Here is a 15,127-nt window from a genome sequence, read left to right on the forward strand (position 1 = left end):
TACAACCATCTTTCTCTGTAGTCATGTAACCATTAAATTGTATTATAAAGCTTTCTTTTGATAGGCAGAATAATACTAGATACAGTGTATATGTCCTGTGCTTGTTAGTACCTGAGGAGGTGACAAGTAGTCCCATTCATAATTTTAAGACTTGATAGTTCTGTTTGTTTATGCAACCATTGGTATGCTCATTGGTTGTGTTACAGAAATTCAAATAAAACAGCCAATGCCCTTGCAATACATGAAGTAATTGAAGGCGTATTTTTGTCAGAACTGAAATAATTCATCCCGGAGCCCTAGCTCTTTTGACAAGTTACAAATAAGATACTTTTATTTCTTCTAAAGCTAACTATCAAATGCTCATTCTAAAACCAATTGCTAATATTGCTAGTGTATCTTTGTTTTTTATTTATATAAAAACAAGAAATGTCATACCACTTTAGGTCATTATCATAAGTAACAAATGATTGCCAGTATTACAGCATTTGATCCAAAGCTCAGTAAAGTCAACAAGACCTACCAGTTGTTTCCAAAAGGCTTTGAGACACACGCTGCATTCCTAATGAACATGCCTGTAAGAACTGGTATACTGATTTATTTTTACATGCTTTTTATGCATTGAGGTCTTTGAATTTGTTCCATATGCATTTTTCATTCAATCACTATTGTATTTTCCAAAAGCAAATTATAGGATTGATACCATATATTGTCAGAATTTTAAAAAAGAATATACATATATATATATATATATGGTAAGGACAGATCTCTTGAATTGAAATACTATGCATTTAGTTTTTGTATCTTATATTGCAGACAGAATCAACCAACGGGGAGAATCCAAGAATCAAGAAATCCCTCTTTCCTCTTTTTAATTCAAAGAATAATTTAAAGCATAGTTCTTCTTTGAAAAAGCTTCCTGTAGTCCCTCTACCCATGGTATTAATTTTTAAGTACAGTAGCACTGTAAAATGCTCCAGTAAACTTGTTTTACTGACTACAGCAGCATGTGTTTTATTTTCATGGGATCACTTTCTCTTCATGCCAGTTAAGTATCTTGGGCCAGTTCGATAAATTTAGGTAAAATTGGCAGTTCTGTTGAAATACATTGTGCCTACATTTTTTTTAGTATTTGATATGCGGAAAATGTAACATACAAGTTCCAGAGAGAATGAGCCCTGGGACTAAGACTGAAGGAGGAAAATAGTTGTGAAATCATGTATGTTTAAAATTTACACTGTCTCGTTCCATTTCAATCAGGAAAATAAATAACCTGGTTTGTTTTATAGCTGTATTGGTAATACATTTTTTATGCAACTGATCCTTTATATATATATATATTTAATTAATCAAATATTAACAACAGATCATCTGAAAACTAAATTTTAGCTCATGCCTCTGTTGTATTTTTGTTTGTCCTAATTGTTCATTATAAAACACAGCTTGCATTAAAAATAGGTTAAATTTTGTTAGATTTTCAGCTTGTTAGGGGGAGAAGATTGGGGAGTTTCTTATTTTTTGCTTTAGTGTGGGATATTTGTGGAGAAGGAGAAAGACAGGGAAAGGAAAAACTCTTGGGTTTGTGATCGCAAAATCAGCTAGACATCAGTTGAGAGAAACTTTGGTCAGCTTCACTCAGGAACAAATTTATAGAACTGATCCATGGTCTTAACTGCAGTATGGAACGCTTTTTAAATGAAGAAGAGGCTCAACATTTTTTTTTGTTTAATTTTTATTTTTTATTAAAGCCTTGTTTAACTGCTCTCTCTTACAGCAAATAACACTAACAGCATGTGAATGCTTTAAGGGCTAAGGGTATATTTAGCAAATCTGCATGATATCCACAGCCACTTGCTCTTACTATGGGGAAAGATATTGAAAGGTCATGGCAATTCTGCTGCAGTAATGGGCTTCACTTGCGTTTTGTAATTAACTGAGGGAAATGATTTACAGCTATCCTTAAGAATATATAAGGAAACAAGTATTTAATATTTTGTTGCAGATGCCTAGCAGTGATGGTCAGGATCTCTTGGCATTACAGAAAGCCATTCATTCTTCTAATCACCAGAGCAGCAGGCAGAAGGATTGGCATCCTGAGAAGATGACAGAAATCCAGCCTCATGTAAGTGGCATTATCAGTTCCCTGTGTTTTAACATCACTGAGATATCTTGACAGCTTTTTCTCTGGTGAATAGAAAAATTGCATCTGACGTTATTTCCCAGCCTCCTCATTCCCTGCGCATTGAATGTAAAAAAATCATGTGCCTGTAGTCCTGTGTAATTCTTTGAAAATCTAGATATGAATGACAAGGAAAAGAGAGAAAATGTCCCTGTGTTGGTCTTGGAGCCTTTCAAAATATTGGTTATGTTTTAGAGGCAAGCGATGCTTCAGTGCATGTCTGTGGTAGCTTTGCAGCACTGTAGGAAAGCCCTGAAGTTGGCTCTGCCAGGACTGGTGCATGCTGAGGGCTCACTGCTGCTGGGCACAGTTTGGTACTTGCTGGGATCACCAGAGCATCACGACCACGTCATGGTGCAGCTGTACCTCAGCTGGCACAGGCTGCAGTTTAAGCAGTCTACATTATTGGAGCATAGCACTGGACTAATGCAAGCTTATTTTCTCCAGTTCTAAAATGAGCTTGGGGGCAGGGTTTGGGAGGGAGCTTCAGTGCAATGCTCTGTTGCCATTACAACACTGAAAACTGAAGAAAAGTGTTTGTTGCAGCTGCAGTGTTTGAAGAAGCAAGTTGCTCTGTGAGCTGTGGAATTTGATGAGGTTGTTTTCATACCACTCTGTGTACTCAGAGACTTCCCCAGGCTCTTGCTAGCCATTTCAATAACCCCATGTCTCCATTTTCCTTTAACCAGCTCACCAGTTAAAGCAGTTGTGAGGGACTAGAGCAGCAGATCACCCAGCTGCTGGCAAACAAAATATCTAACTGCTGAGTTCTGCCAGCCCTTATTTCCGTGCAGATGATTACACAAGACTCTCTAACCCCTAACTGATGTTCAGAACATTTTTAGGAGCTTTGTATTTCTGATGTCTGTGCCTCATGAAATGTGGCTGAGGTTCCAAAGTGAACAGAAGGATTAGTGACAGATGGGCAGCTAATGCAATTGTCTATGCCTCCGTTTTCATAGGTAGCAAGGTTAAAATAATTGATGGAAACAATTTTTTTTTCTGGTGTGGGAAAGGTTCCATCTTTTCAGGTAGCTAATAGATTGAGTCATAATGAGAAGACATTTTCTCAGCTGTGTAGTCATAGCTTGGAAGGAAATATTCCAAATTAATACAAATTGAAAGCTAAGAAGTCCTCTGAAGTACAAGAAACTCAGTTTAGGATATGACAGTTGTGTTATAGGAAGTCTGATACGGTGGTGAGCAGAAGGTCAAGTGCTTTTCCCCGTGTCTTTCAGAACCAGCCATTAAAATCTCTCCGAAAGCTCTTACACCTCTCCTCTGCAAATCACCCTGTCCCTGCTGAGCCTCGCTTCCAGCCCTTACCCAGTCAGCCAGCCAAAGCTTCTTTTTCTGAAGTGCGAATTCACCCCATGAGTCAAAGCTCCAGCAACGGCAGCAGCAACGTGCGGCAAGAGCCTCAGCCGAAAACCCGGCCAACACTGCAGCTTCCGAGCCAGCTGGAACCCACCTGGCACGTCTCCCCAGTGAACCGGAGCGCCAGCGATGGGCCTCCCTACTCTGACCAGCTGCCGGCCAAGAGCGGACAGAACGGGCACACGTATAACCGAACCAACCGGTCGCGAATGCCAAACCTGAATGATCTGAAAGAGACAGCCTTGTAGTTGCACTCGGGAGATAGGCCAGTCGAGGTGGAGATCAGCGTAGGGGAGAAGTGGTGGTTCTGGTGATGGTAAGACTTGCATTTTCAGCTTTATAAAGGTGTGCAATATGTACATGTGGAGCTATGCTGTTTGGCACCACAGTGAGAGTCAGGGATTATACAGGAAAACAAGTTGAATTATGAATTACCGGACGTCAGAAATGTCACTGAATGCCAGGCAGAGTGTGCCGGTCAGGGAGAAAAATGCATTGCTGTTTTCTCTCACATTACATTCCAGCTTCGTGCACATCTCTGTCTGAAAGCTGGGAGACTTCTGGTATGTATTGGCACTTATAAGGGTGAAAACATTCATGTCTAGACCTATGCCCTTACTACATTTTTTGCTGCCTAGTTAAAACAGTGGGGTTTATGTGATAAAAGTGTATCCCGGTTAAGGGTTTAAAGTTAAATTGTATGTCTTAAATTTGTTTTTTAAACTTCCATATTTGATAGGATTTGTAATATTTATTTATGATGACCTAATATCGTACTGTTATAATCATATCTTTTATGTTATAATGTAAAGTTATTTTGAGCTGTTTGAAACATTGTGAAGCAGTGCAACAGCTACAGTAGTTTCTATAAAAAACTAACAGTAACATTTATATATTGCATCAGGAGTATTTTATTCTATATATAAATATATATATAAATGGAAAATAACTGTCTGTTTTTTAAATATACTCATTTAAAAGAAAAGTATTGTTATGACACTATCTGCCATATTTTTATACATTTGTGATATAAAGTGCAGTATTATACTTCTAATAAAAGGAAGTTGAATGTGGATATAAACGTGACTGTAACAGTATGAATCTTGCTCAGCTATGACAGCCCAGTATTATAGGCATTATTGGTAACAAACAAAAGACAACATTCAATTCTAAGCTTTATTATGGGCTATTTTGTTGGAAGTATTGGCTACATGTAAGAGACTGCAGAACTGTACAGTAATCTCAACGTGGTGTGTTCTCCCCTGTGTCCTTAGCTTTCCTAGTAATATTAATGGGATTTCAGCATCTGCATCAAGAGCACAGAGCCCCAGTACCAATTTTTTGTCTCCTCTAAAAAGAAAAAGTGTCCCATGACTACAAGCTAAAGCAGGTGCTCTTCCACTTAATAGCAGGGGTGAAAACCAAAGAAACATAGCATGAATTGCAAGTGAAATGCCAAACTTTTGACACGCATAGCATGGCACTTCAGATCACGGTATAAGCTTTTATGCATATGTATATTTTACATCTTGTTTAGCAATCTATTAACTAATAAGATAAACACTGTATTTAAATTTAAACTATTCTTGCACTTTTTATTATATTTCAGGATGTATTTGAAGCTACAAATCTGATATTTGGATATTGAGGGAGAAGGTTGCCATGCAGCTGGGTTTCTCCTTAGGTCTTACTATCCGAATATTCCCATACACAGTTCCGTTACCAGTCTCAGCAAAATACTAGGTTTTGGGCTCCAGTCTCCTGTACAATGTTGTTAAAACTGCCTTTACGTTGGTGAATGTTGAGTGTAGCAAATACCCAACCTGATTCCTCTGTTGCTACTGGCAAACTAAATTGAAGGTGAGCCAGTAGGAGTCAAAAGAGTTGTCAGTCTAAACTTTGTGCAATAAGAGGAGAGTCGGGCCTGTAGTGTCAGAACAATACAATCTTTCCTTTTTAAACACATTAGTTCAACTCCCTCGTTACTCTGCAGCATAGTTTGTTTTCTAGCTGCTGTCCTCATAAGACACTTGTACTTGCAAATACATTGTCTTTTCCAAAAAGAGATTAACCTGAATGTAAATTCGATGATTTAGCCATAGATGTAGTTAACAGAAGCAGCCAGGCAGTAAGAGCTGAACTTCCTACTTGGATAACAATGCAAACTGGACATGCTGTTCGGTACCTCTCGAGTCATACCAAAGTTCTAACAATGGCAAATTTGGCACCACCACTCTAAAAATCTTTGTCAGAAAGTACGTTATGGAAGGATGTTGCATCAGGTTTGTCCAGGACTAAAAGTCGGTCTAGTCAATTTGAAAAATTACAAAAAAATTATTCTTTCTTTGTCAGTTGCCTGCAAGAAATATGCATGTGAATTTCTATAGATATATATGATGTATGGTATCTAGATATATATGATATATACCGTGTTGATATATCATATATATAGCGTATATAAATACAGTAGACATGAAAGGGTATCCAGTTTTCAATAAGTTCAGTGGGCATCCAGGAAGGACATTGTGATATTTACTAGTCATCACTCTCAGAGTTTACAGCATATTTTAATCAATCTCTTTTGGATTCACCAGTCGATCGCCACTAGGTTAGTCCTGGTCTCTGCTTTGAAATGGGCTGATGCCACTGAAGCCCCTCACAAAAGCTGTGTCCAAGAGTGGGGCTCTAAGCAGTGCAATTTGAATGAGGGAGTGTTCAGACCACTCTCCTGTACTTTGTGGATATGTATCCTTTTGCTTCTGCAAGACTTTTAGCTTGCTGGTAAGAGCTTCACGCTGGGGATGATGATGCTGGGCTGTGTGTGGCTGTTCTGGTCTCTAGCAAGGAAAAATGTTTCCAAAGGATTTTTTTTCTCAGTACCCATTAAATCAGGGTAATCTCTGACTGTACATATAGCTGTTTAAAGTAGTTAGCAAAGCTTCAAGGGTGACCCAAAGAATGTTCAAGTATTTGGTGGCCCATATTTACAGAAAGTTGTTTCTACTTCATACTGCATTTTCTTCTCACATTCAACAAACTGTAGTAGATTTCAGTTGCATACTAAATTGTGTTGAACGTATGTAGTATATTCTTCCTTCTGTTGGAAAGAACTTCCAGCAGCTCGGCCAGCTGGTGCTGGGATAAAGTGTTTTATTTTTAACCTGGTCTAACTTCCCAATATTTAGGATATTGCTAATGTAATTTTGCCAAGGCTTCCAAAGGAGTCTTATTATAGTGACTGAGATTTGCTGGTTTCATAAAGGGGAAGAGAATTAACAGAGCAGACAATTTTGTAAGTGTGAGCTTTCCTCTTCACTGGTCTGTGAGTCTTGTGCTACATGTTCTATAGATTTACTTAGGATAAAGTATCGTAGTTCAACTGCATTTTATTATTTGGCAAACTCTCTTGCCTTGTGGCATCATTAATGATGTGAATAGAAAAGGAACTAGGTTTCAGAAATGAATTATAGTCATTTTGCAGAACTCAAACTGCCTAAACTTGTCTGTGTGTTTTTACTATAGCTCGAGCTCTTATTAACTGACAAAGAAGCACCTTAAGCTCATCTTAAATGAAATTGCCTGTGTTTAAGCTGTCTCTTTAAACTGCCATGTAAATGTATTAACCTAAAGCAACTTTTTTTTTCAACAGACCTGACCACAGATAGGTCCCTTAGAGTTATTAACTTAGTGCTTTTTGCTCCGTTTATCGCAGTCCGAGACCTGTTGCTCCTCCGAGAGGTTGCCAGCATGGAGCACCGGGCTGAGCTCTTGGCAGAGAGTCAGCCATCCCAGATTTGGTTCCTTCTTCCTGAAACATGCCCCATTCCACAGGGCTTGGAACTGACACCAGGCTTCGATTTCTGGTACCAAATCAGACCCACCTAAATGTGTGGGTCCTGATGCCACTCTGTTTACAGATACTCACTCTTTTAGATCAGTGTTAAAGCAGGCCTCAAACTTCCAAATAGACGAGACACCCTCAGGTTGTACTTAGGCTTGTTGCCTTTCTCTCTGCTACACCTACGTGTTTCTAGGAGCAAAGCTGGAGTGATTCTTCAAGGAGCAGTGTCCTGTGATGATAGGCTTTTAGCCATTCCTTGTCTTTGCAGTTAGGTCTCTTTAACAGATGAATCTTACTAGTATAAAAAAATACACACCAACTTCTTTCTTCTTCAAAAGCTGCTGTTGCTATTAGCTGAGTAGGCTCCTGCGATCACCCAGAAAAAGCTGTGACTTCTTGACAATTCAGTGCTGTGGACCTCCCTTATAAGAAAGGGAACACGGGTTGTAGAGCCCTGCAAGGACTGTTTTGCTAAGGCAAAACCCAGCTGCTTTTGAGGGGAGTCATGCTCTAGAAGTGTCCGGGGTTTTTGTCTGTGTTTCCGTTTTTTGTTGTCTTAGGACGATTTGGTAGTGAGACATGCTTCAAAAATACCTGCATGTAATTAATTCTGTATGTGTCGCGCACTGTCAGAGTAGAGCTGGGAGAATATTTGAATCCCAGTTACATGTGAGTTTGAAAAGGATAGCCATATATAATATACTGCAAATTGTGGGGTGGCAATGAATGTTTATTTTTTCCATTCCAGCTAGCATACATAACACATCTGTTAATGGGCTTGTATCATAATCCATGCATCTGGGCTGTTGTTCATGGAAGTAGACCCCCATTTGAAATAAGATAGGAGTGTCATGGAAGATGACTGGAAAGGTGATGTGCCCTATATAACCATTTTTAAATGACCTTCAAATCAGCACACTATTAAAGAACAGGTGCCTTTCCCTACACAGCTCTCTCTAATGGAGTCATGGTATTAACCATTCATTAACTGGGTTTGTAGTGAATGAGGAGAAAAGCCATTTAACTTCTGGCCTTTGTTAAAAAGGGAGCAATTTCAGTAAACTCTTTTAATATAACACAGCTTGGAAGTTCTAGATGTTGGCCCCTTTTTCAAAGGGTCAAACAGCAGCAGTGCATCAATGCTCAGGCTCATCAGGCAAGTGAAGGCTTGCGCACATCACTTGGTTCAGATGTTGTACTGAAGAAAGATTTTTCCCTCTGTAATCATGAAGTAAATTTCATTAAAATTAAGCCAAGCAAATTTTATAGGAGATCCTCTTTCAGTTTGAAGGGAAAAACTGTGGTAGGTCATCCTTTCTCTCAGCAGATTGTCGTAACAGCTACTGCGTGAGACAGCACAGCTACATCTGATGGATTAGGTCTGAATGTTACTTGCTCCAAGTTCTGCTTGGATGCTTATTTGTTACTTTGTCTACAGCCAATTGTTTGGTGCAGAAGTTGGCTTTTGACAAACTGAGTGGAAGATGCATGAGAAGTGTGAGAGGACCAGCCCCGCTGCGTTTGGGTTCTTTCATTCCCCTGAATCAGATTGCTTCTCAGGCTCTTCTAGAATGTAACTCAAAATATGCAGCTGGGCAAAAGTGACTCTTAAGACGTGGCCCAAGGGTCTGAACATGGAATTTGTGACTTAGAGTGACTCTAGACATCTCTTGTCTTCTCTGCAAGTCAATCTACCTCCTCTCTCTTGCAGAATGTGGCCAAGCTTTGGTTTGTTTGTTCTCAGTTTATTATTGCCTCCAAATTTTGAAGAGACATAAAAGAACATTCTTCCTCTAGGTACTGTTAGCAACCAAGTAATAAAATCTTGATGGGCCTTCATCTGATATACTTCTGAAACCTCCAAGCCATCCGAGCTCCCTCTCCAGAATCCCAGTGCCATCTTTTGCACTGCTTTGCAGTCTTCCCTTGCCCTTCCCCTTGTGGTTCTCAAATATTGCAGTTGCCTTGTTCTTTGTTGTTTCTCTAGTGCAGATTATCAGGGAGTTAGAGGCCTTATCTACTACTCCACCTTGTTTGCTGTTTTATTCAAACAGCTATCCTTAGACTTGCTCAGGATTTTCTTCATTTTAGTTTTCCATTTCATCTGGGTGAGATACTTTACCTCATTGTGCCCCCACCAAAACACGCTGCCTACCAGGCGCTTGGTTCCACCAAGTCTCTGTTTTTGCAGGGCATTGTTTCTCTGGATCCATTCTGAGAAATGCGAGGTGGCATCTTTATTGTACAGGTGTAAGATGCGTTGTGAAGTAACTGCTGTCCTAGAGCTTTCCATGAGCAGCGTTAAGGCATGTTCACAGCACAAGATGGAAGCGGCTGTTCAAGGTTCCTATAGGATATGAATCTCTTGGTGTAAACTCTTGACATGTAAATTCCATGGCAGAGCTTTTAACTGCTTAGTAACAAAGCAAAAATTTAAGAGTAGGTAACTCTCAACTTTCTTATTATTTTTTTTTTGCTAGTGCACATCTTAGACTCGTACTACTGAAGGATATGTCTATCAAAAGGAGTAACATCTTTATATGTTTGGCTTATATGGAACAAAAAGCAAAAATCTTCCATGAAACCATCATTTCCTTGGAAATTCTATGCAGGCATTTTAAAATCCGGTGAATCTGCTAAGGACTTTCAGAACTGCTTAGATCTCCACTGTGAAATACTGAATTCTGAATTTGTGTCATTTGGAAGAAGGAAGGAGAAGGACGTTTAGAAAAATGTGGTCTTTTTTCACAATCTGCCAGTACAGACTATTCCAAAAATAACAGGCTAGGGAGGTAGTATTCAAAACTTCTAAATTTATGGATAAGATTCCCCAATGTTTTTTAGCAGCTACTAGAAATCTAAAGCGCACAAACTTTTAAATCTACCATGCTTTCTGTTGTGGAAGGGATGTGATGTGGTGTTAGCCTTTTTAATCCTGGAATACAAATTTTAAAATGTGTTGAATATTTAAGGATGACTTCATGCAAGTTAATAAACCATTTGTAAAGTGTTTGTATACAACCCTTTGTATCATGTTGTTGGTACACCTTACCAAATTTTTTTTTGGGCATGTATTCCATTCTTAACTTCTGTACAATTTCTATTGTTGCTGTAAATATTCTAAAAGAGAAAAAAAAAAAAATCCTGTGGTAACCTTAATTATCAGCATGGAAATGGTTAATTTTTACTGAGCACAATGTATTTTTGAATGGGCCTTCCAAAATATGTCTTTAATAAAAATGCAGATTTTGCACTAGAACACTGGCATTGCTCAATGGCTCATCTTATTGCTGACCCATCTGCAGAGCGCCGCCCCGTAGGTTGGCATGGCTAGGGAGCAGAGCGGGCCAGGACCACACGAGGACTTGTCTGCCTGACAGGTCACTGCCAGGCCCTGCTGAACTCCCCACCTGAGAAGCCGTATCTGTCCACCAGACTGACGTTTCCACAGCAGCACAGAGCACAGCTCTGAAGCACCTTGTTGCCCAGCATTCTTGGAGTCTCATTGCAGACATTGCAGGGGGTTTCGTGCCTTTCAGGGCAAGAGTCTCTTATATTCCCTCTTTCCAACAGTATCAACCCACCAATACCCACAGCAGGCATTACCCAGAAATTGAAAAGCTCTGGAAGTCTCCAGCTCTTAAATTATCTTTGCTGCAGTAGAAGATCCACCATTTAGGGAGTATGTTGGCTTTTCGTCATTCCCATATATAAGGTGAGACTCTTTCAGGCAAACATTCAGGTGTCAGCAATACAGTTTTTGGTGGGTACCTCTTTAATGTGTCCTGGCCATGACGTTTTCTGTTATTGTGTGCTGTTTTAAAAAAGTTTACGTATTTCTCTGCTGGTCTCTCATTTTTTAGAGTAGTTGGAAATAAACTGAGGACTATTGACTCCTTTACCTTAGTCTCCCTTCTTTCCCACTGCACTCCAGCAGCAGACTTGCTGGAAGCCAGGACTTGCAGTCCATTCAGATCCTTCTGAAACAGCCACCTGGTCCCTGGGATGTGCCACAGCTGCTGCCTGGTGCCTTCTCTGAGCTGTCCCTGCCACCTACCAAGCAGGGACACTGCTGGCCTGAGCTAGTGGCTTCAACTTCCACCAGTGCAAGCGATCCACCAGCATCTCACGAGTCCCAGACACAATCAGAATCAGTGTGGTTGGAAGAAACCCTCAAGATCATCAAGTCCAACCTTTAACCTAACACTGGCACTAGACCACGTCCCTAAGAACCTCGTCTAACCACCTTTTAAACACCTCCAGGGATGGTGACTCCACCACTTCTCTGGGCAGCCTGTTCCAGCGCCTGACAACTCTTTCTGTGAAGAATTTTTTCCTAATATCCAATATAAACCTCCCCTGGTGCAACCTGAGGCCATTTCCTCTTGTCCTGTCACTTGCTACTTGGGAGAAGAGACCAACACCCTCCATGCTACAACCTCCTTTCAGGTAGTTGCAGACAGTGATCAGGTCTCCCCTCAGCCTCCTTTTCTCCAGGCTGAACAGCCCCAGTTCCCTCAGCTGCTCCTCATCAGACTTGTGCTCCAAATGTGCTTGAAACACCCATGTCCTTGAGGTGCCTTGCTCTCTGGGGACTCGGCTTTACTCCTACAACCTCTCTTTGCCCTAACTCTTAGAAGGATCTCCTTGTAGTGACCCCAGGAGCTTGGTGCCCTTTTCTGCACTCCCTGCGGGGCTCCAGAAAACGCAGTGGCTGCCTCCTTGAAAAGGTGAGGCACCTCACCAGGCTAGTCCTGGTGTCATCAGCGTTGGTCCCTTGTGGGACAGAGAGCAGAGTGGCTGTGGTCGTTTTTCTCACAGACCGCAATCAAGGGAAAATTCCTGCATGTACCCATTAAGAGAAAGGAACTATTGACTTACAAATGCTGTGGCTGTTTTGGAGGCCTGAGGCAGTCTCTTATCATATCGTTTAGATTAGGCAAGTTTGACTTCTCAGTATAGTTGCCTTACTTCTCCCTGTAAACATCCCAGACTAAAAATTAATGTCAGGAAGCTCAAGGTGGCTCTTGGTCCTGCCTCCTATTTCAAACCTGTTACATTTTATGTGGTTGCAAAGCTATGCCTTGGAGTCCCTACTGCTGCAGGTAAATACCTGCAGGATTTTCACTCCTAGAAGATAAATGTTTTCAGCACTGCTTTGCATTGTCTCTTGCAGCCTCAGTTGCTGGCTCTGTTGTGGCTAATTGTGATTGCAGGCATCTGTGCTAGTAAATCAAAACGACAGTGATATGCTAGGAAACTTAGACTTTATGAGGAACACCTTTGTATTTTTGTAATTGTATTTTGCCTAGTTCTGTCCCACTTTCATAATGCCTTCAGTAGCACTGTTACTACAACATGCTGCGTTTATGCAGAGGTGGAAGTCAAGTGCAATTCTAAAAGCATTTTAGGAGCAATTAATTAAGTCTCTCAGCACACTTCTTTTTAGATAAGAAGCAGAGGTTAAGTGAATTTCCAAAGGTCAATTAGCAAGCAAGCTGCATAGCCAGGATCAGAACAAAAACTCCAGCTTTGGCAGGAACCATTTTGACATTGCAGATGAAAGCTAGAAGTAGGTCCCTTCCCCCCGTGCAAGCTGGAGAGGTGAAAATCAGGTGAAGGACAGGACAAGGCAAGAAGCAAACGAACTGTGAAATACACTGTATGCCAGTTAGTTCTACCTTATTTATCACTGTACATTTCAATCTGAAAAATGGTCTAGTGACTTCTTTGAAGCTGGGAGGCTGGAAGAATGATAACACAGGTCCTTTCTACTTGGACAGTCTTTTCTCCTTCCAAGGTTTTATTATATCCTACATGCGGGATCAGTCATGTGAAGACACGTAATTTAGTGTGGTGCCGTGGTGTATAATGGTGTGGTCCATCCATTCAGGCTGTGGATTTAGCTTGTGAGCCCTTCCAAATTACACAGGAACTCTTGGCCCTTGCCACAGGCTGCATTTCCAAAACCAGGCAAGTTGCAAAACCCCAGACTCTGCATGGGAGCTCTTCAGAGGCCAGTCACAGCCAATGCTTTGGGTGGTTGCAGTCAAGCTTAACTGCTTTGGGGTGCTATAGACACTCATCAGCTGGTGCCCAGTCCATCCTCTCACCTCTTCAGCCCCACCCCACCACTTCTCAGTCATTCAACAAAACATCAGCACCCAGGCTCCTTCCCCTCCAGTCACCATCTGCCAGGACATCAGCAGAGCTGCCTGTGCTGATTTTAGGGAAGGGAGAGCAGTGTGTTAATGTGATGGCAGCTGTCTCCAGGGCCTGGAAATGCTTCAGCTTTCAGTGTTGGTGTTACTAACGCAAGAGCTACGATGGCTGGTGGAGAGCCCTTGTCTCCATGCTGTTGTACGTGCAGTACCCCCTCAGAGGCTCTTACCCTGTGCTGCATGCAGGACTTGCTTCAAGCTCAGTGGAGCTTCTCAGTAGAGCTTGCCTGGACTGATTATCATTAGAGAAACACACAGATTCACTGCTTGCTTATTGAGAAATCATGTTCCTAGACGAGTGTGCAGATAGGCAAAACTAATTTGGGGGTATGAGGGAAAGCAAGGAAGTGAGGGTGACACAATAACAATCATCTCAGCAAATGGGGCTTGGTCTTTTCTACATCTCTGTAGACTTCCTACTGTTTATATAGTGGACCAGAAGCTTTCAGGCTTGCCAGAACAGCATATTTTCCTGACAATTATTATTTGTCTCTATATACAGGGAAAAACAAGGCAGAAACATCTGTTCTCATGAATGAATAAAATGTGATGAATTGCACAGACATCCAAAGGCTTTTCTGATGTTTTCGGTCACATGTCATTTGGTTTTAGCCACATCTTGTTTCCTGCCCCGCTCAACAATTGCAGGGATAAGAAGATGGCATGAGAGGCAGAAGCCGCGCCTTGGTGCCATTGGCTTCACGCCTCTCCTCTCTCCACTGAGACACTTCAGGTGCCGATGCTGCAACTTTTGGGGATTTATGCATGGACTGCTAAAAAATAGGAAAAAGGTCTCCAGTGCCTGCCAGGTTTCTGCTGTAGACATGTGGGAAGCCAGACAGTGGCTGCTGTCCCGGAACCCCCCCTGGCCCTGTCACATGGGAGCTGTGGGGGCCATGAGTCCTACCTGGGGTGTGCTGGGTGCCAGCTCCCAGACAGAGACAGGGACATAAGCCACAGCTCCTGGACCGTTGCCCTAGGGAGATGGGTGCACCATCAGAGCTGCTACATGCCCCAGGCACTCAGCACTGGGGACTGGGCCATGGAGATCAAGGTAGTTAATGACAGTGAGTCCTTGTTCCTGTGACCAACCACCCTGTGCTCCCCGAGATGTGTCAGTGCAAAACCAGAGAGGATACAGAGGGGGTTTGGCCACCCACTGCACAAGGCACTGACCGCTGTCCCAAAAACAGCCACGGCAGCTCAGGCTGGAGGGAACCTGATACAGAGGACATGACATGACTTGACAGTGTGAGACACAGGTGGGGGCCCTCGTACTGGGGACTGGCCAGATCTGGCCCCAACTTGGCAGAGGATGGCAGAGAGTGGCAGGAGGAGCATGAGGAAAAGAAGGGTGAGATGTCTGCCCTGATGTGAGAGCCCTCCCTGGTGGGGCAACAGGGGCTGTCTGGTCTCAGGGCCAAATAATCAAGTGCAGATCTGCCCTCCCCAAGACAGTCCAAGCCCTGCCTTTGGACCCCATCTGCATTTACTTTGGCTTTCACAGCACAC

General features: G+C 41.9%; 1 protein-coding gene across 1 annotated transcript in view; it reads left to right on the plus strand.

Moving 5' to 3' along the window:
* Window positions 1–11,043, plus strand: part of CDKL5 (cyclin dependent kinase like 5) — an 80,857-nt gene extending 69,814 nt beyond the window's left edge. Inside the window, exons 15-16 of the mRNA XM_082069913.1 lie at window positions 2,000–2,119; window positions 3,415–11,043. Coding sequence (XP_081926039.1) covers window positions 2,000–2,119; window positions 3,415–3,801 — 507 coding nt within the window. The 3' untranslated portion in view covers window positions 3,802–11,043. The remainder of the gene's footprint in view (window positions 1–1,999; window positions 2,120–3,414) is intronic.
* Window positions 11,044–15,127: the final 4,084 nt, after the last annotated feature.

This window comes from Streptopelia decaocto, assembly GCF_964273445.1.
Source record: "Streptopelia decaocto genome assembly, chromosome: 1".
Taxonomy (NCBI): domain Eukaryota; kingdom Metazoa; phylum Chordata; class Aves; order Columbiformes; family Columbidae; genus Streptopelia; species Streptopelia decaocto.